The 23,280-nt window shown below is 50.4% G+C and overlaps 1 protein-coding gene across 3 annotated transcripts in view; it reads right to left on the bottom strand.

Moving 5' to 3' along the window:
* CSRP1 (cysteine and glycine rich protein 1) overlaps positions 1 to 23,280 on the bottom strand; it is a 63,345-nt gene that overhangs the window by 1,619 nt on the left and 38,446 nt on the right. For 2 of the 3 annotated variants that reach the window (XM_009190155.4, XM_009190151.3), the window contains exons 2-5: positions 12,107 to 12,219; positions 5,365 to 5,533; positions 4,053 to 4,182; positions 138 to 231 (exon numbers count right to left, since the gene is read on the bottom strand). In XM_009190155.4, the coding sequence (XP_009188419.1) occupies positions 138 to 231; positions 4,053 to 4,182; positions 5,365 to 5,533; positions 12,107 to 12,218 (505 nt within the window). In that variant the 5' untranslated portion in view covers position 12,219. Of the gene's footprint in view, positions 1 to 137; positions 232 to 4,052; positions 4,183 to 5,364; positions 5,534 to 12,106; positions 12,220 to 23,002; positions 23,188 to 23,280 lie in introns of those variants that run through there. The other variant, XM_003893304.2, reaches the window with a different exon arrangement.

The following is a 23,280-nucleotide window of genomic DNA, read 5'->3' as shown; positions in this document are numbered from 1 at the left end:
ATGAAGGAATCATACTAGATGTTCAGGATCTTGGATCCCAAGGCCAGGAATTAGTTTACATTCAGCAAAGGCAAGACTACTTAGCCCCTGCACCCCCTTGGGCCTCCTGACCCTCAATTAGAAGTGAAAACACCCACCTTTGCAGTAAATCTCGCCATCCTTGTCTGCCAGGGTAGTTGACTCAAGGCCTTTGCCACACTTGGCACATCGAAAGCAGGACTTATGCCAGGACTAGGCAGGGAATGAAATAGTTAATGGCTGCCACCAGTGATGAGGGTACCCTCCACCCCAGGCCCACTCCCTTTGACATAACCATGGTATCAGGGCTCAAGCCACTTCTGAAGTCTGCTCAACTGGTGCTGCTGGGAGGACATGGCCCATGGTGCAAGGCAGTAGAGGGAGAAGGCCAGGGACCACATGCCACCTCGCACCATCTTCCATGCTATGTTGCAATGGCCTGATGATTAGGGTCACCAGCTATACCACAAAAGGCAGGTGAGGGGGTGGGTTTAACACCAAGGTAGCTGTTCCCCCCACTGGCTGGGCCAGATGAGCCTTCTCCAGACCCATCTTGCCAGTAGATCAGTGGTGTGAGCCAGGGCTTTGCACTCCTCCTGGTACTGTCACTTAGTACTTGAACAGCCCTCACCAGGAAGACCTCTCTGCCCCGTGTTGCCTTGGGGCATCTCATAGAGACACAAAGGGTCTTCTGTGGCCCCTGGAGAAACTACACTCCTTAGGACTTCCCCTGCTGAGTTTAATGCAATTTCATAGACTGATTCTCCTTCCAAAGTGATACTAGACAACATTGACTCTGGCTTCCTCTGTGCCAGGCCCTGTGCCAGGCACTTTACACTGGTGAAGTCAGTTAATGTTCACAGCTACCCAGTGGGGACATACTGCCACCCTACCCTCCAATAGCTGATAGCCTTTGGGCAAAGGAGGCACCTAATTCTAGAACTTCAGAGGCTGGGCTGGTCCAGGAGAATCCCAATTACAAATACCTTCTCTGTGACCAGGCATCATATGTTTAATCTAGTCCTCACATCCATTCTGTAACACAGGGCAAACAGCTCTCCCAGAAAAAAAAAGTGAGGCCCAAGTTTGTACACAGTGATGGTACGTTGCACAGACAGACTTCTTAGAAGCCAGCTCCCATCAACAGCTGGGCAGGCTAAGAGGCTGATGTGTAGACAGCTCTGCTTAACCCAGGAAAAGCAAGAGGCAGGCAGCAGTCAGATAAGACAAAACAAGGCCTTTTAAGGGCAAAGACACTCCTAGTGCCCAGGCTGGCGGATGAGAAGGGAAATTCATCCCCTCAGATTTCCTGGTTGCCTAACCTTGCCCATTGGCTTCTTCTCTAAAGAGCTGAAATTGGGGGACTGGGTCTAGGTCGGTGCCAGTGCAACCTCAGTAGTCACCCAGCCTTTGCTGCCTCCTCTATAAAGCAAGGGGCTGCTACCCCAAGCTCTCCAGGCTGGAGAAAAACTGAATCACACCTAGACCAACACCTCTCCTCATATTTCCTAGCCACTCCCCTGCCAAAATAAGCTGAATCCCTTTGCTATTCATAAGCACCCAAACGTATTCCCAGCTCCTCAACATTTCTTGAGCGAGGCAATAGAAAGGTGGGGGCTTCTCCCTACCTTTTCCACTTGAATGCAAAATTATCTTATCCTACTCCTTAGTACAGCCCTAACTTTACCTTATAGCCTGCCTAAGTAATGGAAATAGTGATTCTTAGCTATTCTTAATAATTTTCTATTCTCATAATGAGATAGAACAAAAAACCCAACTTAACAATAGTATTAATGTCTCCTGTTTTCATATCCTTTAGTCAATGGCAAGGATCTTCATTGTGACCTCATAACAATCCCTGAAAATAAACAATAATAATAACAATAGCAAAACTGTACTGAGGACATATCAGGTACTACATTGCATGTTAAACATGTATTATCTCATTTAATCATTAAAACTGCCTGGTAGTCAGGCGTGGTGGCTCACACCTCACAATCCCAGACCTTTGGGAGGCCAAGGTAGGTGGATTATGAGGTCCAGGCTGGTTCAAGACCAGCCTGGCCAACATGGTGAAACCCCATCTCAGCCGGGCGCGGTGGCTCAAGCCTGTAATCCCAGCACTTTGGGAGGCCGAGACGGGCGGATCACAAGGTCAGGAGATCGAGACCATCCTGGCTAACACGGTGAAACCCCGTCTCTACTAAAAATACAAAAAACTAGCCGGGCGAGGTGGCGGGCGCCTGTAGTCCCAGCTACTCGGGAGGCTGAGGCAGGAGAATGGCGTGAACCCGGGAGGCCGAGCTTGCAGTGAGCTGAGATCCGGCCACTGCACTCCAGTCTGGGCGACAGAGCGAGACTCCGTCTCCAAAAAAAAAAAAAAAAAGAAACCCCATCTCTACTAAACCTACAAAAATTAGCTGGGTGTGGTGGCACATGCCTGTAGTCCCACCTACTCGGGAGGCTGAGGCAGCAGAATCGCTTGAATCTGGGAGGCGGAGGTTGTAGTGAGCTTAGATCGCGCCACTGCGCTCCAGCCTAGACAACAAGAGTGAGATTCTGCCAAAACAAAAAACAAAAAACAAAAACAAAAACAAACAAAAAAACTGCCTTATTTGTCAGGGACCATTACTTGGTCCACTTTGCATTTCCTCCACTATTCAGGTCCACTTTAGAGCTGCAAAACTGAAACTTAGGAAGGATAAATTTTCCCAAGACCACTCAGCCAATAAATGGCAAAACTAGGATTCAAAGCAGGCTGTCTAGAGTCTAAGGTCTTAATTACCATGCTAGGATTAACAATCCCTTCCCATTTTGCAGCCTTGGAAATGGGTTTAAAGAGGCTAAATGGCCCAAAGTAGCATTAACAGTAGTAACAGTAGTAAGAGCAAGGGCTTCAGAGTCAGACAAACCTGGGCTTGAGCCTGGCTTAGCCCCTTTCTAGCAGATCAGGGCAAGTTATGTAATCCTTCTGACTCCCAGTTCCTTCATCTGTACAACAGGGATACTAATTCCCATCTCCGTCCAACCATGACTGTGAGAGTAGAGAGTCTAACCTTGGCCTAAGTGTTAGTTGCTCAACATTTCTTGATCCATTCCCTTATCCCATTTCTCAAGGTCGAAAAGCCTTCAAAGCCAAAACCCAAATCCAGAAGAGCTGAAGATGGGCTCTAGGCCCAGGAGTTCCATAACCTTGTTGTGTGATCTTGGCCAAGTCACTTTTCTATCTCAGGCCTCACATGATGCTCCAGAAATCCTCTCTGGCCTCATAGCTGAAAGACATCTCCTCTGTGATTTTCTGACTGCTAATCTGACACTGCAAACCCCGGGGGCAAGAGTTCTACCTCTTCTCTACTGCGGCCTAACTGAAGGAAGTGATCAGCTCAATTGGGAACTGTCGGTTTGCTACAGTGATTCTCACTGTGAAGTGATTCTCACTGTGCATTGGTGATTGGGGGCTACTGTCAGAATATCATGGGGGAAGAGCATGTGTGGCAATTCTAAACAGTGTGAAAAAAGCTTCCTAGGAGGCTCTGATAGGCCTGAACCTTGAAAATCTCTGCCCTGGGGGTATTTGGATGGGTTTCTGGGAGTCCACATTCCATGAAACAGAATGTATATTTTTGGGATCACAAATCCTTTGAAAATCTGATAAAAGCTATGGATCTAAGAAGCAGACATGTTCCCATGAAACTTTGCATATAATTTTTGGGGCTTTGTGGACCCTCTGCAGCCCATCCATGTACCCTTACATTCTGTTCTCCAATATTGGAGATACAGATTGATCATTGCCACTCCCTATGAATGGCCCATTGTCCATCAATGCTAGGGATGTTACTGCTCATGGCTGATATGAGCTCCTTGGAGACTGGAAAGCACAGGTACATGCAATCCACAGGAACAAAGGGAAGAGGTTAAACCCCAGTGCTCAGGCTGCCCTGAGCAGAGCTAGGGTCACCAATTTAAAAGTTCTGGAATCCACATATCAGGAAGATATCTCCCCCGATCCCTCTCATGCCCAGCAGCCGCCTTACCTTCCCAGCACCAATCACCTTCTCCGCAGCATAGACTGCCTGGCTGCATCGGGGGCAGCGCTCGGAGCCACCAATCTTCTGGGCAAATTTGGATGCATTGGGGTTGGTGGTGGGCCTGTGGCCAGGGGCTCTGCATGGAGAAGGGCATGGGGTGAGGTGACTTACAATGTAAGTACAGGTGGGGCTGGCACTGAGAGGGCATGACCCTACCTTCATCTCATGCCAGAGCAGCGGGCAGTTCTCTCTGCCAGAGTCACAAAGGCTAGGGCCTCTAGGGTCATCTCCCATTTTACAGATGGACAAACCAAGCCTCAGCACAATGTTATTTCCATTATAACATCATACTTCCCTCGGTCACCCAGTTAACTCCAGATTCATTTAACACCCCATTTGCTAAGAATTGCCCTCCTCTGCCCCTCATTCCTGCAGCTGGTGTATTAGCAGATTCTTTCCAGGAGAAATCTGCTGATGAATCATTCCCACTGGGGCAATGACCTTGGCTGAAACTTGGTAACTCATCCATCATTTCCGTCCACCTCCCCAGGCTGAGGAGCCAGCCAGGCTGACTGCCAACAGCCACCGTTTACCCAGAGGCCAGGGAGTGCTGTGGGGTAACGGGGGGTGGTGGGGCTGATGACACCCTATGGCATTTCCAAGAAAGGGAAATGACTTCTCCTCAGTAGTGAGAGACAGCAGGGCTGAGAGTGAGGCTGGTGTGGCAGTGGTGCTGCCCTGAGCCCCTGGTCTCACTCTGACACTCACTAGCCGTGGGACCCCAGGCAAGTCACTGAGCCTGGGCTGGATTTTCTTATCTATAAAAAGAGGAGGTAACATGGCAAAACCCTGTCTCTACAAAATACAAAATTAGCCAGATGTGGTGGCACACACCTATACTCCCAGCTACTCGGGAGGCTGAGGCGAGAGGATCACTTGAGCCCAAGAAGCAGAGGCTGCAGTGAGCCAAGATTGCACCACTGCACTCCAGCCTGGGCAACAGAGCAAGATTCCCTTTCAAAAACAAAAAGAGGAAATTGAACTAAGTAATTCTTGGGCCCCTCCCAGCTCTGACCCTTATACAAATATAGAATGCATGCTCCTTGCAGGGAGGAGCCTGGCCTGTTTTAGTCCCTGCTGAATGCCCAGCTCCTGCAGCAGCCTGACACATAGGCGCTGCTCTGTGGTGCCTTTTAAATAACTGGTTTTCTGAGCCTTCCATTGCTTACCCAAAAATGGTTGCAAATACATGTGAGGCCTAATACAGGGGTAGGGGAGAGAGCTCAAGAAAAAGGTTGGGAGAGGATCTTTTACTCACTCCTCGTGCTTGATGCCCAGAGACTCCCCCTTGTCAGTGCTGAGGGTGCCTGCGCCCTGCCCATAGCCATAGCCTTTGGGCCCATACTTCTTGCCATAGCAGGACTTGCAGTAGATCTCCTCACCATGCACGGCCACAGTGGTGCTGTCCAGATTCTTCTTGCAGACCACTGTGGAGGGGAAGTGGATGCGGTGAGTTGAAGCTGGGGTGAGCTGCTTGCTCACTGCAAGCTTCCTACAGCTGAAGCTCTCTGGGCTCTTTGCATACATCATATCCTGATCTTTCAGGAACTGTCTAGAAATGGAGGCAGGTGGGATGACCAATGGGTGGGAGGACAGAGGGATGGGATCTGCATGTCTGACTCTAGAAATGCTGACCAACACCAATTCTTCTTCCAGGACTCCCTGTGTGTCTCCTTTGGTCCTCTGCACTCCCAACCTTCCTAGGCTGCAGTGCAACACAGGGTTCAGAGGCAACAGCCTAGGCTGACCCCAAGCCACACAATGCCTGTTGAGGTTCCTCACTCTGCCCTCAACAGAGACCGTATGTCCCAATGAGGGAGGAGAAAAAAGAAAAGAAGAAGGGCAGAGTTTTCCTGCCTTCAACAATGGAATCCAGAAGAGACTATCTGTGCATGCTGGCAGGGAGCCAATGGGAAGAGATGCAGGTGATGTGATACCCCATAAGAAATGTTTAATATTTATTAAGTGCCCAACATGGTGGGCTCTGAAACGAGATGCAACTCATGCTAATCACAAGAGGATTTGAAGTTTCTAATCTCAGAAATCACTTTGCCATGGGAAGAAGCGAGGTCAGACACTGAGAACTTCCTGAGTCCTGAGGTAAGACAGAGTGGAATGGGAGGAACTAAGGATTGCAATGGTCTGAGCTGGAAAGGCTGTGGGCCTCCTATTTCATTCTGTTAATCTCAGAGGGGAGCTATGCCCAGCTATCCAGAGTAAAACAGTTTTGGCTGGGCTCAGTGGCTCATACCTGTAGTTCCAGCAGTGGTAGGCCAAGGCTAGAGGATTATTGAGCCCAGGAGTGTGAGACCAGCCTGGGGAAGATGGCAAAACCCTGTCTCTATTTATTTAAAAATAAATAAATAAATAAAACTTTTAAAAATAAAAATAAAGTTAAAACAGTTCAGAGCCTGGGGTCATGAAGAGTCAGACTGCCCAGAATTGAATGCCAGCTCTCTCCCTTTCCAGCTGTGTGCAAGTTATTTTGCCTATCCAGCCTCTGTGTCCTCATTTTGTAAATGAACATAATGTCTGCCCCAAAAGCCAGTGGTGAGAATCAAATGAGATCTGACATGTGAAGTACTTGGCACAATACCCTGTATACAACAAGTGCATAATAAATGTTGGCTACTCTTATTAGTATTATATAAAGTTAGTACCATCAGGAGACAAGGAAGTGGGAGGGACAGGCCCCGGCCTCAAGAGATCATTGCTTCTAACCTCCACATACTCCTCTCAAGGGATTCAACTGCATTCTATTTCTTTACTTGTCCTGTAATCCTAATTCGGTTTGATCATATTGCTTAAATATTGGAGTTCTGCATCTCAGTTGGACACATCCTCAAATATGTCCTGAACATAGAAACCGAGGGATACCACTGGAGAAGCCACGCCTCTTACCACCCTCGGAGAAGCTCTCAGCTCCTTTCCTTGCAACTGCCATCCTCTTGTCTTTAAAAGGTCCAGCCCTCTGCCAGCTCCTCTCTCACCCTAAGCCCCAGGTTGGAGACTTCAGACTAAATAAGGACCCTCTTGTCCTGCCCTGGAGATCTCTATCTCATTCCAGCACTCTGGGCCATCCAAATATGGAACTTCTCCCCATTCCCCCGGGGCCTGGTTCCCAAGAAGGAGGGAGAGCAAACCACAGGCCAAGGGCTCCAACATTCCCTTCTAGGGTGGGAAGTCAGGAATTGGCCTGGAATTGTTTTCCTGTAAGATCCAAATTGAACTGAAAATTCCAAGACCAGAGAGAAGGCAGAGTGCTTGGGGGAACAGAGGTATCTTTTGGCTGATCTCTCCAGTAGGAGACCCAGGAACTCAGCCCAGGGCAGACCTCAGGGCCTGCAAGTTGACATCTTCCAGATGGTTCCCCTACCTAGGACCTCCCTGCTCCTTTCTGCTTTGCCTTGGCCCTTCTGTTCTCCCAGAGGCCCAATCCTGCCCATGGTGGCCTTCTGCCCCTCTACCTCCATCCAGGTGATGTAGTGAGAGACTCTGCAGCTCACTTGTAAGATCCACCAAAGACTCAATCAAGGAGAATTTTGAAGGCAGGCCTGAATAAATTTCTACCATATCACGGTAAGCCAATAAGGGGGGAAAAAAAAAGACTGGATTTGTTGGAAATGCATACTTCCAGATGCCACTTCGGTGGGCCCTTGTGATGCTGCTTGGAAATACAGGGAAAAGGCAGCCCCAGGGGAGAGGTCAGAGCCCTCTCAGAAATGGAGAATGATTCTCTGCTTCTGGAAGGAAAACCAAGGCCCACAAAACAGTTCCAGATCACGTGTTGGCCAGATGCAGGGCCAGGCCAGAACCCAGCCCCTGACCTCCAGACCTGGTTGTTTTCTGCCAGCCATGGCTCCCCTCCAGTGGGCCATGCATGTGGGGCTGGGAGGGTGAAAAGTGACAGTAAGCCTCAGCCTGCGGGTGAGGAGATGCTGGTGTCAGAGGGTGCACAAGGCTTCCGTGAGCTTCTCCTGTGCTCTTGGATTCTAGGGAACAGCCCAGGGCCAACCTGCAGGGCCTGTTCCATCGACCACCATCACAGAGCTCTTCTTTCCTCACAGCTGGCTGCTAAACCCTACCTTCCCCAGGAAGGAGGTGGGTACAGCTCAGAGATGGGCACATAGCCTCAGGGCAGGTTCCCAGCCATGGAGCTGAGCTTTCCCACCAGCCTCTGAACCACCATCTGCTCATAGGATCTGGCAGCCCCTTTCAAGACCATGGTAGTGTACTGCAGGCCTTCTCAGTCCCCGCTCCCAGGCCAAGCCCAGAGTGAAGGTCATTCTCCCCAACTTTGCCTATGACATCATCATGTCTTCCTTCTGCCCATTCAGACCCTCAGGAAAGGGCACTGATATGGTTTGGCTGCATTCCTACCCAAATCTCTCCTTGAATTGTAATAATTCCCATGTGTCAAGAGTGGGGCCAAATGGAGATAACTGAATCATGGGGGCAGCTTCCCCCATACTGTTCTTGTGATAGTGAAAAAGTCTCACAAGATCTGATGGTTATATAAATGGGAGTTCCCCTGCACAAGCTCTCTTGCCTGCCGCCATGTAAGACATGCCTTTGCTTCTCTTTTGCCTTCTGCCATGATTGTGAGGCCTCTCCAGCCATGTGGAACTGTGAGTCTGTTAAACCTCTTTTCTTATAAATTGCCTAGTCTCAGGTATGTCTTTATTAGCAGTATGAGAGTAGACTAATACAGGCATGTAGGTGGGCAAGCTGAGTAGAATCTGGAGCCAAGGACCCACACAGTCACAACTGTTTTTGGGGACCCATCCAGGCCTGGCCAGTGAGGGAGGTGGCCCTTACTGCCCTTGGCCCAGACCTGGCTAGCCTCTCCCTTCTTTGGGAAGGAAAGTCCTTTGATTCAGTGGGCACCCTGAATGGGGTGGACACTTATCACCCACTTCACTGGAAAAGAGAAATGATGCTTCTTCCATTCATAAACAAATCTTTGTCAGGAACCCACTGTGTGCCAGGCACTGTGCTAGGCATGAGGAATAAGCAAGTTGTGGAGATGGCTCAGCTTGCTAGGACATGTGCAGTGCTAGGGGGTCCACTTGGTGCTCTGATACCCAAGAGCCGCACCGGCCCTGAGACCCTAGCGTGACCTGAGACTGCTTCCTGTGGCTGCTCATTGCATAACACCCCCACCCACCGCCCCCCACCCTCCCTGGAGCCCTGTTCCCCAGCCTGACTTTCTACAACTGTTTCTCATCCGCAACGCCCCTCACACCCTGCCCCAGGCCCTGCTCCTTCCTTCCTATGCCACCCCCTGAATTCCTGACTTCCCTCAACCCTCTGACCGACTACTCCACAAACAGGTCTACAGGCGGGCACTCCCACCCACAGCTGACCCCTTATGGTCAGTGATTAAGCAACATCTGAGAGCAAAGAGAGGGGCCCTTAGGATCCCAGCAGCCTAGACCCCCTTCCCAGCCAGCGCCAAGCTCTCTCTTATTCCCTCTGGAAAGATAAACGGCTTAGAAATTCCTAAGAGTAGTGAACTGCTGATAACAAGACACTGCTGTTTCTGGCCTCCTTTGCAGGCTGGAAGCCAACAAAGCTCCACTAAACCTTGTTTACTCCCCATTCATCAGACGCAGCCCTGGAGCTGTCACTCCAGGCCCAGCTGAGCAGGATGTGGGGCCCCTGCTGCCCTATGCGGGGTGGCCTCAGGTTGGTCTGCCTAGCGACAGGCAGAGATGCAAATGGTCATTGAACAGGTGGCTCTTGGCCCATCTGGATCCTACTCTGGAGCACAAATCATGAAACTTTGCTTCATGTAATGCGGAACAGACAGGACCCCATTCTTGGATCTCCCAGATGGGCTGGGGCCTCAGCCCCTGGTGAGGGCTTCTTTTATCACACCCTCTTGCTATAGATCCCTCAGCAGTGTGCGTGTATGTGTGTGTGTGCATGTGTGCGTGTGTGTGCATATCATTTCTTCAACACTCATAATTATTTTAAGTGCTTTGTTTCACAAGCTTCTTTCATTTTAATTCTCACAACAATCCCAAGAGGTGACTATTATTACCTCCACTGTAATAATGAGAAAACTCAACCAGAGAAACTGAGTAACTTGTCCATCATCACACAGATAATAAACACCGAATCTTTTTTAACTAAGACATTCTGCTACCATCCATTCTGCCTACCCTCATGGAGAATGTACCTTGGTGGGCACAGTGGCTCACACCTGTAATCCCAACACTTTGGGAGGCTGAGGTGGGCAGACTGCTTAAACCCAGGAGCTCAAGGCCAGCCTGGGTAATATAGGGTAGGGAGACCCTGTCTCTCTGAATTTTTTTTTTTTTTTTTGAGATGGAGTCTCGCTCTGTTGCCCAGGCTGGACTGCAGTGGTCAGATCTCAGCTCACTGCAAGCTCCGCCTCCCAGGTTTACGCCATTCTCCTGCCTCAGCCTCCCCAGTAGCTGGGACTACAGGCGCTCGCCACCTCGCCCGGCTAGATTTTTGTATTTTTTTTTTTTTTTTAGTAGAGACGGGGTTTCACCGTGTTAGCCAGGATGGTCTCGATCTCCTTACCTCGTAATCTGCCCGTTTCGGCCTCCCAAAGTGCTGGGATTACAGGCTTGAGCCACCGCGCCCGGCCTCAAATGCTTTCTTTGCCTTGCTTCGGTGTGCACCTTATACAAGCTTTCCCCTTGGGCTCCAAACCACCCGCCGTCTGGCACTGCCTGATTCTTGAATCAAACTCCTAAAATTTTAAGTGCTTAGGTTTATCTTTTTTCTTTTTTTGAAATGGAATTTCGCTCTTTTCTCCCAGGCTGGAGTGCAATGGCGCGACCTTGGCTCACTGAAACCTTCGCCTCCTGGGTTTAAGCCATTCTCCTGCCTCAGCCTCCCAAGCAGCTGGGACTATAGGCGCCCGCCACCTCTCCCGGCTAGTTTTTTGTGTTTTTTAGTAGAGACGGGGTTTCACCGTGTTAGCCAGGATGGTCTCGATCTCCTTACCTCGTGATCCGCCCGTCTCGGCCTCCCAAAGTGCTGGGATTACAGGCTTGAGCCACCGCGCCCGGCCTGAAATTTTTTTTTAAAATTGGCCGAGCATGGTGGCATGCATGTGTAGTCCTAGCTACTCAGGAGGCTGAGGTGAGAGGATCATTTGAGGTGGAGGTTGCAGTGAGACACTGCACTCCAGCCTGGGTGCCAGCGTGAGACTCTGTCTTAGGAAAGAAAATGCACCTTGCCTCTTCTTCTAACCCAGGCCTTCTGCTCTGATCACAATGAACCAACTCATTTAGGAGCCTGAGGAGAGGCTTCTCCAAGTTGCCACGTCCTGGAAACATCACCTGGTCCAAGTACCAGTGGGTACAGCATCACGGTATCAGGATCCCTGGGTCGACCTGACCTCTGTGAGTTGCTTGGCATCTTTTGTCTGATTTCCTACTCATCTAGGCTTGTGACTGGAGCAAACCTTGCTCCGGCTTCTTAGGAGTAGATATCAGGGAACTTTGCACTCCCTCTTCCTCTCATCCCAGGCTAAGTGGGAATGGGAAGTGAAGAAGTGAATGGGCCGGGCTGCAAGGGGCTGAGGAAGGAGGAGCCCTGCTCTTCCTCTAGACTCAGCTTTGCCATGAGGTTGTGGCCTCTGTTTCCTTTGAACAAGATATAATTAGGGTCCAAAGGGCTGAAAGTGTTTTACTCTGAAATGATGAAATCATGGCAGGGAGAGAGAGAAGAGAGAACTGAGTGGAAAGTTTTCTTAACCAAGTCTTTACAGCTTGGCTTTCAGCCCCTGAACGCCTGCCACCCCGACCCACTCTGGCCAGTTTATCCCTTAGAAAGAAGCTTCTGAACGGAACAAAGAGGCCCTTAAGTGCTTCCCTGCCCAGCTGCGCTTCAGCCAAATGTCAAGCTGTTTACATCCCACGGGACCAGTTCCCTGGGGTGTTGACAGGCCCAGCCTGTGGGGGCAGGCCTGTCCAGGGTGTCCAAGACAACAGCAACAGGGCCTGGGGCGTACTCACTGCACAGGAAGCAGGATTTATGGAAGCTGTTGCCTTCGCACTGAACCTCTTCGGCAAAGTAAACCGTCTTCTGACACACCCCACATTTCTTGCCTCCTCCCCAGTTCGGCATTCTGAAAAGGGACACAGAAATGGGAATTAATTTTACAGGGAGATGGAAATATCTCAGATTGTCCATGACAGAAATTCAACAGCCAGAGCCGGAGGAGAGAAAGATGAAGGGCAGAATGCCTAGTGGGGCCACCAGGCCTGGCAGAGCACTTTCTGCTAGCTCTCGACAGCATCCTCACACGTTACTCAGGGATTTCCTCCCCCAGTGTAATCAACAGGTCTTTATGGAGCAGCTGCTGCATTTTCAGCCCTGAGCTAGGCACTCTGAAGGATATGGATCAGTAGAAGAAACAGGCTTTATAAAGAAACCTGCAGCGACAATAAAAATGGACTGCCTACCCCTATACATGTCTCAAAGAGAATGTGGAAGGGAAGAAGCAGACAGACCAGAGCTGGGAAAACGCAAGTCCGTCCATTTGTATGAAATTCACAAATGGGCTAAACTCATATTGTCAAGGGATGGACACATGGGTGGAAAAGTTACTACAGAAAAGCAAGGGAATGATGATCACAAGCTTTTACCTTAGAAAAGTTACCTCCAAGGGAGGGAAGGGACCATGACTGGGTGGGAGACCAGGCAGGCTGGCAAGGCACTGCCTGGCAATGCTCTCCTTCTTAACTTGGATAGTTGTCATATGGGGGCTTACTTTATAATTATTATTTGAACTGTACATTGTGCATACTTTTGTATATAAGCTATAGTTCACCACAAGAAAAAAGGGTTTTTTTTGTTTTGTTTTGTTTTGTTTTTTTTAAAAAAGCAGGGCTGGGTGTAGTGGCTAATGCCTGTAATCCCAGCACTTTGGAAGGCTGAGGTGGGCGTATCACCTGAGGTCAGGAGTTCCAGATCAGACTGGCCAACATGGCGAAACACTGTCTCTACTTAAAATACAAAAATTAGCCGAGTGTGGTGGCATGCCCCTGTAATCCCAGCTATTCGGGAGGCTGAGGCAGGCGAATCGCTTTAACCTGGGAGGTGGAGATAGCAGTGAGCCAAGATAGTGCCACTGCACTCCAGCTTGGGCAACAGAGCAAGACTGTCAAAAAGAAAAAAAAAAAAAAAAAAAAAGCACGGGGTAGGCACACAGGGCAGAGTTATCAAGCTTCAGAGGAGGCGCTTTTACAAAATCAGATTTAGTAACACCACCCCACATCTAATGAATTAGAAGCTCTGAGAATGAGGTACTTGAGAGAATGAGGTACTTGAGTCTGAATTTTTAACAAACACCCCAGGCAAACAAAGCAGGTGGCCTGGACCAACTTTGAGATGCTCTAGATGTTGGTTCAGATCTGGGGTCCCGATGCCAGGCAGGTTTGGCTCAATCTTGATCCTGTCACTCACTGGCTGTGTGACCTTGGGCAAGACAGTCAGTCTTTCCAAACCGCGATTTCTGTATCTGTTAAATAAGGATAAAAGCCGGGCGCGGTGGCTTATGCTTGTAATCCCAGCACTTTGGGAGGCTGAGGCAGGCGGATCATGAGGTCAGGAGTTTGAGACCAGCCTGACCAACATGATGAAACCCCATCTCTACTAAAAATAGAAAAATTAGCCGGGTGTGGTGGCGCCCGCCTGTAATCCCACCCACTCAGGAGGCTGAGGCAGGAGAATCGCTTGAACCTGGGAGGCAGAGGTTGCAGTGAGCCAAGATCACACCATGACACTCCAGCCTAGGCGACAGAGTGAGACTCCATCTCAAAAAAAAAAAAAAAAAAAAAAAAAAGCAGATAAAAATCGTGACTTCACCGAGTATGTCTGGCGATTAAATGAGATATGATACGTCAAAGGCAAGGCACAGTGCCTGGCACATACACGGCACACAGAAGTCCAGGCGACGCCTCAGGTCGGTGCCTGCATGGCCACAGAGCAGCACAGAAGGTAACACTAGTGGGTGTGGAGAACAGATGGGGCCTGCTTCTCTCCTTCCATTTCACTCACTCACTCAACAGACATGGCTGAAGGAGGGAGACCGTCCTTCCAGCTCTTTCAACAGAAGTTCATGAGGGAAGGGCTATACAAAGCACCACCTACAGTGGGTACAGGCTTGGTGCCGGGGGTTGCCCAGGACATGGTGAGTAAAGGACACAGGGAGGTGCTGGGAAATAAAGGGGCTGGAAGTCAGAGGGGTCTGTTGCCTCAGGAGGCAAAAGAGCCTAAGGAGAGAGCTCACGGAACCTGTGGCATGGAAATGTTGAAAACAGGGATGTGGCAACCAGAGCCCACCCTCCTGGTAATAGGGCTCGTGCCAGCAGCTAAAGAGTCAATGTCAAGGGCAGAGGGAGACAGTCTCCACTACTGGAGAGCTTCCCATCTGAGGGCGACACAGGCCTCAGCTCAAGTAGGGATCCAGGTCACGTTCACCACTCTGTCCCCACGCCCTGCATAGCACTTGGCATGTGGCTGTTCATATACGTGGCCAGGAAATAGCTAAGGAATGAATGAAGGATGCACTGATATTGAAAGCCATGGCTTCTGGGGCCATTCTCTCTGCATGGTGAATCTCTGCAGAGCCTGGTTCCCAGTGGAGGTGCTTGGTAAGTGTGTGCAGGCTGAGAGGCAGAGCTTACTGTGGGGAAGTGGTATTGGTGATGCTGGGGGATCTAGGTAGATGGTGCCTGCTGTATAAGCCCAGTTCTCCCTTTCCCAGGTTCTGGACCAGCCACACCTCCTCAGGCTCCCACACATCGCTGACACACCTGGCAGGAATTTCTGTAACTGCTCACATCCCCATCTCTATCTTCCTCAGATAACCCATGGGGCCTGAGCCCCCAGATCCAGAGACAGTCCCCGTTCCCAGCCTCTGATGTCACGCTGTTCCTTTAGCCTCTTTCTGTTCTGAGGACTGCTAGCTGCCCTTGTCAAGCAAAGGTTTGGGGCTGAAAACCATACAATATGAAGGAGAGTTAGACAGGAATGGCAATCAGCAACGTGTATCATGGTCGGCCTAACCATCAGCCATTTCCCAATTCTTCCTTGCTACAAATCCCAATTTTATTCAGGCCATTGAGTGACTGTGGAGATGCCCTTTCCCCAGATGGAGGAACAGAGCCTGTGTCTCCTAAGCCAACCACAGAGATTCTATTCCCCTGCCGGTGGCTGGATCAGGAACAGGCTGAGACTGTTTCTGGCCAGTGAGATGTGAGGGGAGGTCTGCTTGGGAAGCTTTTGTGATAATGTGTCCAGTTGTACAGACCCACACAGGCTCTCCTCTCCCTCTGATCAGGTGACTCAATGTGACCCTTGGAACTCAGCCACGGCACCCACACTGCCATGGACTGAATGCCTAGTATGCATCAGATGGCTCATCTGCATCATCTCTTTATTTTTTTTGAGATGGAGTCTCACTCTGTCACAGAGACCAGAGTGCAGTGACACAATCTCTGCTCACTGCAACCTCCATCTCCCGAGTTCAAGCAATTCTCATGCCTCAGCCTCCTGAGTAGCTGGGATTATAGGCGCCCGCCACTGCCACCATACCCGACTAATTTTTGTGTGTGTGTGTTTTTTTTAATAGACGGGGTTTCACCATGTTGGCCAGGCTGGTCTTGAACTCCTGACCTCAAGTGATCTGCCTGCCTCAGTTTCCCAAAGTGCTGGGACTATAGGCATGAGCCACCGCTCCCAGCCACATCATCTCATTTCATCCTCATCATCCGAAGATAAAGAATGTATGCCCACCTTACAGACAAGACAAGCAAGGCTCAGAGCGGTTAGGCAACTTGCTTATAGTCACACAGTTGGAAGAGGTAGACCTAATGCAAGGACTCTAATGCAAGCTCATCTATTTCTGAGTTCTCTGTGCTCCAATCACAATGCTGTGGCCCTTGCATATTTAAGAGGGGCTGCTCGTGGTAGGCATACAATACATCAGTGCTGGCCCTCTTCCTCAGCCTTCTCCAACCCCCTGAACCAGCAGGGGACATACTCAGGCCCCTAGGAACACCCCTAAGGGAGGAAAATTCCCCCAGCCACATGGTTGGGAGCCAGTTCCAAACACTGTTTTGTTACAGACACAAAAGCCCTTCTCTCTCTGGGGGAGACCCACAGCTCCATACAGGCCTCCTCTTGTTTTCCCTGGCTCCGTGTCAGGGGCCCACATCCAGCAGGGCCCCAGGGAATCAGGACCATGGGCGGAGAAATGGGTGAAACCCAAGGACCTGCCAGTAAGGAAAATCTGCTCAGGACACCTCTTAGCTTTTAGCTAGGCTGCTCTTTGAGCCTGGTCATTTAGTTGGGGTAAGGGTAGGAGGCTCTCCCCTCAAGAGCCCAGTGAAGGGACAGGGCTCTATTGCCTTGAGATGAAAAGTGATGACTCTGTCCCTAAACCCAGGAAGGGTTTCAGGCGGTGCCTGTGGATGGGGTCCTGTTCCCCTCTGCCCACAAGAGGATCCCTCCAGGTGACCCTGCCTGTGGGGAAGAGGCTCAGCTGGAGGGAACCCTGGCAACAGGCAGGGCTCAGTCTCCACTCCACCAACTCCCTTTCTGCCCGGCCCCTTCTCTCCAACAGCCAAATTCTGCCTGTAGGGAGGCCAAATTGCCTTAAAAGGAAACCTGTTTCTCAGAGTTCATGGAGTGCCTTAGAGGGACACTTGGCTCCTTCTTAATTGCCTTCCCAGCTCTTGGGGACAGAGGCCCTGCAGAAGGGACAAGAGAAGTTCCTGAGGTCAGGGTTCAGGCTGTACAGGTCAATGGTTAGGAAAACAGGAGCTGGGATTCAATCAATACAGATTCACCCCTTCGTAGCTGAATGATCTTGGGCAAGTTACTTTCCCCTCTGAGCGTCAATTTGCTTGTCTCTAAAATGGATCACATACGGACTCCCTAAAATTGAGCTGTAAGGATTAAATGAGGACGTATGGAAGTGATGGCCAGCACACTGTAAGTGCCCACCCCTCTGACTACCACTCACACGACTGGCCCAGTCATACCTCCACACCACACTGCTAGATGTGGGCCAACCGTCCACATGTAGCTAGTCCACATATGGAAGGAATGAGGCTTAAGAGGTAGCATGCCAAATAGGGCCAGGAACTCCTGATTCATCTGCCAGCCCAGCAAACGAGTCTGGGACAAGTTACTTGCCCTTCTTTGGGGTTTAGCTCCCCCCAGCTGTCTGTGATGTCCCATTTCACTGTGTTGACCATCTCAACGGAGAACAGAGTTTGAATTTTCTACTGAATGGCTGGAAACACGTGGTCAGCTATTTTCCTGAAATGGCTGGAGGCTAGAAGCCTGCTGTGTCTGCTGCTACATCTTCCTAGCCTGGCTGTCCCATTAGAACTGTATCCACATCCCCAGTTAGGACTGTACCCAGATCCTCAGTCTTGAGACGAGAAAGCCCAGGTGGCAGCTCTTACAGCATCAGTGAAAGGAGAAGAAAAAGGTCACAGACTCTCACAGTTACCCCAAATCTCATGAAAGTCAGGCTTGGCTGGGTGTGGTGGCTCACGCCTGTAATCCTTGCACTTTGGGAGGCCAAGGCAGGCGGATCACTTCAGGTCAGGAGTTCAAGACCAGCCTGGCCATCATGGTAAAACCCCGTCTCTAACAAAAATACAAAAATTAGCCAGGTATGATGGTGGGCACCTATAATCCCAGCTACTCAAGAGGCTGAGGCATGAGAATTGCTTGAATCCAGGAGATGGAGGTTGCAGTGAGCAGAGATTGCACCACTGCACTCCAGCCTGGGCAATAGAGTCGAAAAGAAAAGAGAAAAGAAAACAAAAAAGAAAAGAAGAAAAGTCCAGCTCAGGCGACAGGTTGAAGGAACCATCGCAGAGATGTAAAATCCCTAACTGCCAGCCACCAGTGTCTGAAGGCAAGCCCCTTCTTATCAAACCCTTCAAAACCATCCCATATCTTTATTTCTCCAGTGGAAAAATCCCATCTCTCCCATTCCAAAATCACTTATTCCCTAGGGCAAAAGAGAGACTGACGGCACAGGGCCAAAGTCCCCACCCACTTGCTCCAGTAGAAACCTGTCAGATGTTTATCTAGTTCCCTCGCATTAGCTGAGCTGCTTAGTATCTGCCAGGTGGACAGGAGGGCTGGCATCCCTTCCAATCTGTAGCTTAGCTTTTGCCTCCACACCCCAGTGTCCAGAGAGCAGCTGAGGGTAGAGAAGGAAGGAGGGGGCCCCGATGGTCAGGGCTCAGAGCCAAGTCTTAGAGGTGATACCTAAGAGCTCAGGAAATCAGCCTTTCCTGAAGGTCCGGGTCCTGGGTAGGGGGAGAATGGCTGCCATGGAGATGGGGCAGGCATGGCCTCAGCTTTGCATATCCCACCTCATGTTTCCTTCAGAACCCTGCATATGACTCGCCTCTCTGAGAAAGTAACCAGCATCACTGAGCTACCATCACTCCAGGCCCTATGGGACTCCAGAACTTGACTGTCATTCTAGCTCAGGGATCCTCTCTATTCTATGAGTTTTCTCTTTTCAAATCCATGTCCAGTGGCTCTTGTGAGACTGTGAGCTGATAAGGATGCTGTATGTCTCTCCCTTTCCCCACTTGCCCCCGTTGCCTTCTAGAGCAGAGCTCCCTACTCTCGGAGCTCAGAAGTTTGCAGAGTGCAGTGGCTCATTCCTGTAATCCTAACACTGGGGGAGGCTGAGGTGGGCAGATCACTTGAGGTCAGAAGTTCGAGACCAGCCTGGCCAACAGCATGAAACCCCATCTCTACTAAAAAAAAAAAAAAAAAATTAGTCAAGTGTGGTGGCACACACCTGTAATCCCAGCTACTCGGGAGGCTGAGGCAGGAGAATCGCTTGAACCCGGGAGGCAGAGGTTGCAGTGAGCCAAGATCGTGCCACTGCACTCCAGCCTGGGGGACAAGAGTGAAACTGTCTCAAAAAAAAGAAGTCTGAAGGTCAACACAGGTAGAAATGGAGGTCGTTGACTTCTTTGTAGTATTTTAAAACTTCTACAGGAAATCCTGTATTCTAATAAAGCCTCACAGACAAATTAACAGATGGGGTTTCCTTGTTTTTATCCAGATCTGGAATGATGTTGGTTATTCCATGCTGAACAAGATGGTGTGAATGATTTTTCTTTGATTAATTTTTAAAAAGTTAAAGCAAATTAGCACTTAGGCCTTATAAACACAGGTTGTTTGCAGTTGACATCCCAGGAAGCGCCAACCCACGTCCCCACCCCCCCCCCCATAAAGAAAGCCAGGCACACAGTTGGGGGTAGGGGGTGCTGGCAGCCTAGCTGGGGCTGAGCTCCAGCTGCTAACCTTCCATTTCTTCCTCTGTTGTCACCGCTGAAGACTCAGACACTGCCTTCTGGCCCTGGGGAAGCACTGGAAATACCAGAGTCTGGAAATGCTAGCTGCCCCCGTATTTACACACTTTACCATACATGGGAATGACTCAGTGCTGGCGTCAGACACATTCCTAGGGAGCTGCGTAGTACAGGAACGTCCTTACCATATAAATTCTTGACAACTGGAAACAGCAGTCAGAACCCAGGACCCCTCCACCTCACCTTCTCTGCCCTCCCCTCAAGTTTTACTAGCTCTCTCTCTCTTTCTCAAGCAGGCTCTTTTCCAGGCTTCTTTTCTTTCTGCAAACCTGGCTCTGAAACTCAACATGCAGAGGTGGTGAAAGCATATGCATTGGTGGCTGGCAACTAACTCTCAGGGGTCCCCTCTGCTCCTACCTGGCCATGCAACAGACTGAAAACCCAGAGGTCAGGAGTTCTAACCCTGACCCATCCAAGTGAAAGATATCTTCCTTAAATAGTTTATAAGCCACTGTAAAGCAACTTGTAAAGCTGATGTGTTTCACAAATGGCAGATATTTCCTTAGTGAGTTGATCTGGAAAAAGGAAATGTAGAGGAGCAAAGAAAAATAATAGGGTAGTGACTGAGCATACGTTCTGAAAACAATCAGCTTATGTTGGAATGGCAGCTTCAAAACTGATCAGCTGTAATCCTGAGCAAGTTTCTTACTACCACTGAGCCTCAGTTTCTCCATTTGTAAAATGGAGAGCATCAGTAGCTACTTCATAAATTGTCCAAGATAACACATGTGAAGTATTTCTCACACTGTCTGGTACACTGCAAGTGCAGATATCTGGTTATCCTTATCTTAAGGACATGCCAACTCTAATACCTATTGTTCAGTTTTGTGTCTCTTTTGATATTTGACAATATGCTTGAGTAATGCCAAATGGCTGACTTGGAGGAAAAAAGTCTTTTTATTCTCACTAGCACCTCTTTGGATCCCAAAATATTTAACCCATGTGTCTTCATCTAGCCAGCCAACGTTTCACAATAAGCTAGGCTTACATAAATATTTAAAGCTTTAGCAACCTGCCAGAAAAGCCTTCCCAATTCGCTTCCCCCACCAGGAGACGGACAGTGAATAAAAACTATGTTGCCAGGCGCAGTGGGTCATGCCTTAATCCCAGCACTTTGGGAGGCTGAGCTGGTGGTGGGGACAGGGAGGGGATCACTTGAGGCCAGGAGTTCGAGACCAGACTGGCCAATATAGTGAGACACTGTCTCTAAAAAAAAACAAAAACCGGCCGGACGCAATGGCTCATGCCTGTAATCCCAATGCTTTGGGAGGCCGAGGCAGGTGGATCACCTGAGGTCAGGAGTTCAAGAACAGCCTGGCCAACATGGCAAAATGCCATCTCTACTAAAAATACAAAAAATTAGCTGGGTGTATTGACAGACATCTGTAATCCCAGCTACTTGGAAGGCTGAGGCAGGAGAACCGCTTGAACCTAGGAGGCGGAAGTTGCAGTGAGCCAATGTTGCGCCATTGTACTCCAGCCTGGGCGACAGAGCAAGACTGCCTCAAAATAAAACAAAACAAAACAAAAAACAAACCAAAAAAAAAAACTATGCCTTTTTTTCTCTCACCTGCTTGTCAATCTACCCAAGTGGAAAAACTGGCTAGTAACTATTTGCAAGGTTTATGAGTGTCCAGCAGGCCAACTCAGCTGAAAGACCATTGCTACCCCACTCATTCATCAAATATGTACTGATCACCCCGTCAAGTGTCACTACACTCCCAGGCTGCAACTCTGGCCCAGTCAGGACTCACTAGCTCCAGAAGCAGATGCACATGTGTACAATTAAAAGAGCAAACACCTGGGCCAGGAAAGAAGGTGCTAAGACAGACCAGAGGCAAAGAGGCCATAGCACCCCTGTTTTTCCCATTTTATTAGCAGGCCAGTTGCCGAGCTGATGGGCCTTCTCTTTAGTTTCTCTCCTGCATCCCCCGCATACCCTCCATCCCGGGCATCTCAGGCCTTGCAGACAGTTCTCTCCTCCCTCTCCTCTAACCCACACTACACCCTCTGCAGGATAAACTTCCTTCCTCATCTGCCTCCGCCCCGGATATCCTCTCCAAGGCAAAAGGGTCATTCACTGGAAGACCGTGAGCAGGAGGAAGCTGGATTTAGGAAACAATGGGTAAAAGCTGCCCATCAGCAGTTGAGGGCTGAGGACAGTCTCTCTCAAAAGAGGTAGCCTGGCCTCCTGAGCCAGAAACCAGCTGGAGAGTCAGGAGGCAGCAGTTGAATGAGAGCAGGGGAAGCTCAGTACCATCCCCAAATCCTGCCTGGGGAAAATCCCCAACATGCACTCTGAGAGGACAGAGGGAGACAGGCAGCACCTCCAGCCTCCTTAGCTTCTGGGAGGAAGGAAAGGGATGGGGGGGGACAAGAAAGAAGATAGTAACTGACAGATCACTCCTGTGTCGGAGGTTCTGTAGCATCCCTGAAAGAAATTGAGGCATTGAGAAGTTAAATAGTTTATCCAAGGAAACCTGTGTGTTAAGTGGCAAATCTGAGTCAAAACTCTGCCTTCCAAACAATCCCCCACAAAGACTCCAGGCCACCTCTTCATGATACACTGATACACTTTCTACCAGGGCCCAGTGGATTTCCTCGGTGCCACTGTGACAGTATCCCAGCGTGGGGAGGGCCTGCCCATTCACTCACTCTCAGGGAGCAGCAGGGTGGGTCGTGGGAGCCCAGGGCTCTAGGCAGAGCCTGAGCCCACTATTGGTCCAGCCGATTCCTGGGTCCCGGTTAGATCACAACAGCACCAGAACCAGAAGCACGCAAAATATTCTCTGGTCTGTACTAGTAGATACATACCTGCCTCAGAGGGCTGACTGTTAGCTAACACATTGTGATTTGCTTTAAACGCGCTCAACACCAGTCCCTTTCTTACTGCCCAGCCTTCAAGGCCTGAGGCCAGAAAACACTGACTGCAGGCTCTTTCAGGTTTCAGTAACCATCACCACCTAGCACCAAGATTTGGAGTGGAGAGGTTTCCATGCAGTTCTTTCGCAAGAGGGAAAACTCACACCTGCGCTCAGGGACACAGATGTCCAAGGTCAGGCCCATGAAGCCAGATGTTTGCCCCACCCCGCCCGCAGGCATTTTCTCCCCAGCAGGAGGGTGAGGGAGGGGGTGGCACGGATGCCCTCATCTCTCTGCCATACAATGAGCGTCAGTAGCGCGCAGAATCGCCGATTGTTCTGCCCAACCTGCAGGCGGTTGGGGGTAGCCGGGTCGCCCTGGGTCACGGACACGCGGAAGCCAACTGTGTCCAGGAAGCCCAGGAAGGCCCGGGATGGGGAGGGACCTAGTGCCTCTAGGAAAGAGCAGCACTGCCCGGGCTAACTGCGGTCACTTCTCACAATTCCCCGCCTGCGACAGCCCCGGGGGCCGCGGCGGAGCGAGCAAGACCGGGAGGTGCTGAGGGCGTGCCCAGGCGCCCCTCCGCGAGGCGCAGAGCCGCGTGGCCCAGGGCGCACTCACCTGGCAGCTGGCTCGGCGGCGCACGGGCGGCAGGCGCTCTCGGAAGTGGCGGCTGGGTGCGCCCGGCCTGCGCGCCGTTTTGTTCCGCTCCGGGGAAGGCGTGTCCCGGGCCACGCCAACCAGTGGGCTTTGCACACTGCACCACTCCAGGGCTGATGTCATGGCGCGAAGCCCGGCGGTGCTGCCCTCCCAGGCCCCAGGACTGCCCGGCCGGCAGGGGCGGCGCAGGAGTCGCCGACTGTGGGGGTGCCCCGGGCTTGTGCTGCGGTCCCACTGTG

The sequence above is a fragment of the Papio anubis genome, chromosome 1, assembly GCF_008728515.1.
Source record: "Papio anubis isolate 15944 chromosome 1, Panubis1.0, whole genome shotgun sequence".
Taxonomy (NCBI): domain Eukaryota; kingdom Metazoa; phylum Chordata; class Mammalia; order Primates; family Cercopithecidae; genus Papio; species Papio anubis.
Note: the sequence above shows the minus strand (reverse complement) of the source record. Positions and strands in the feature narration are given on the sequence as shown.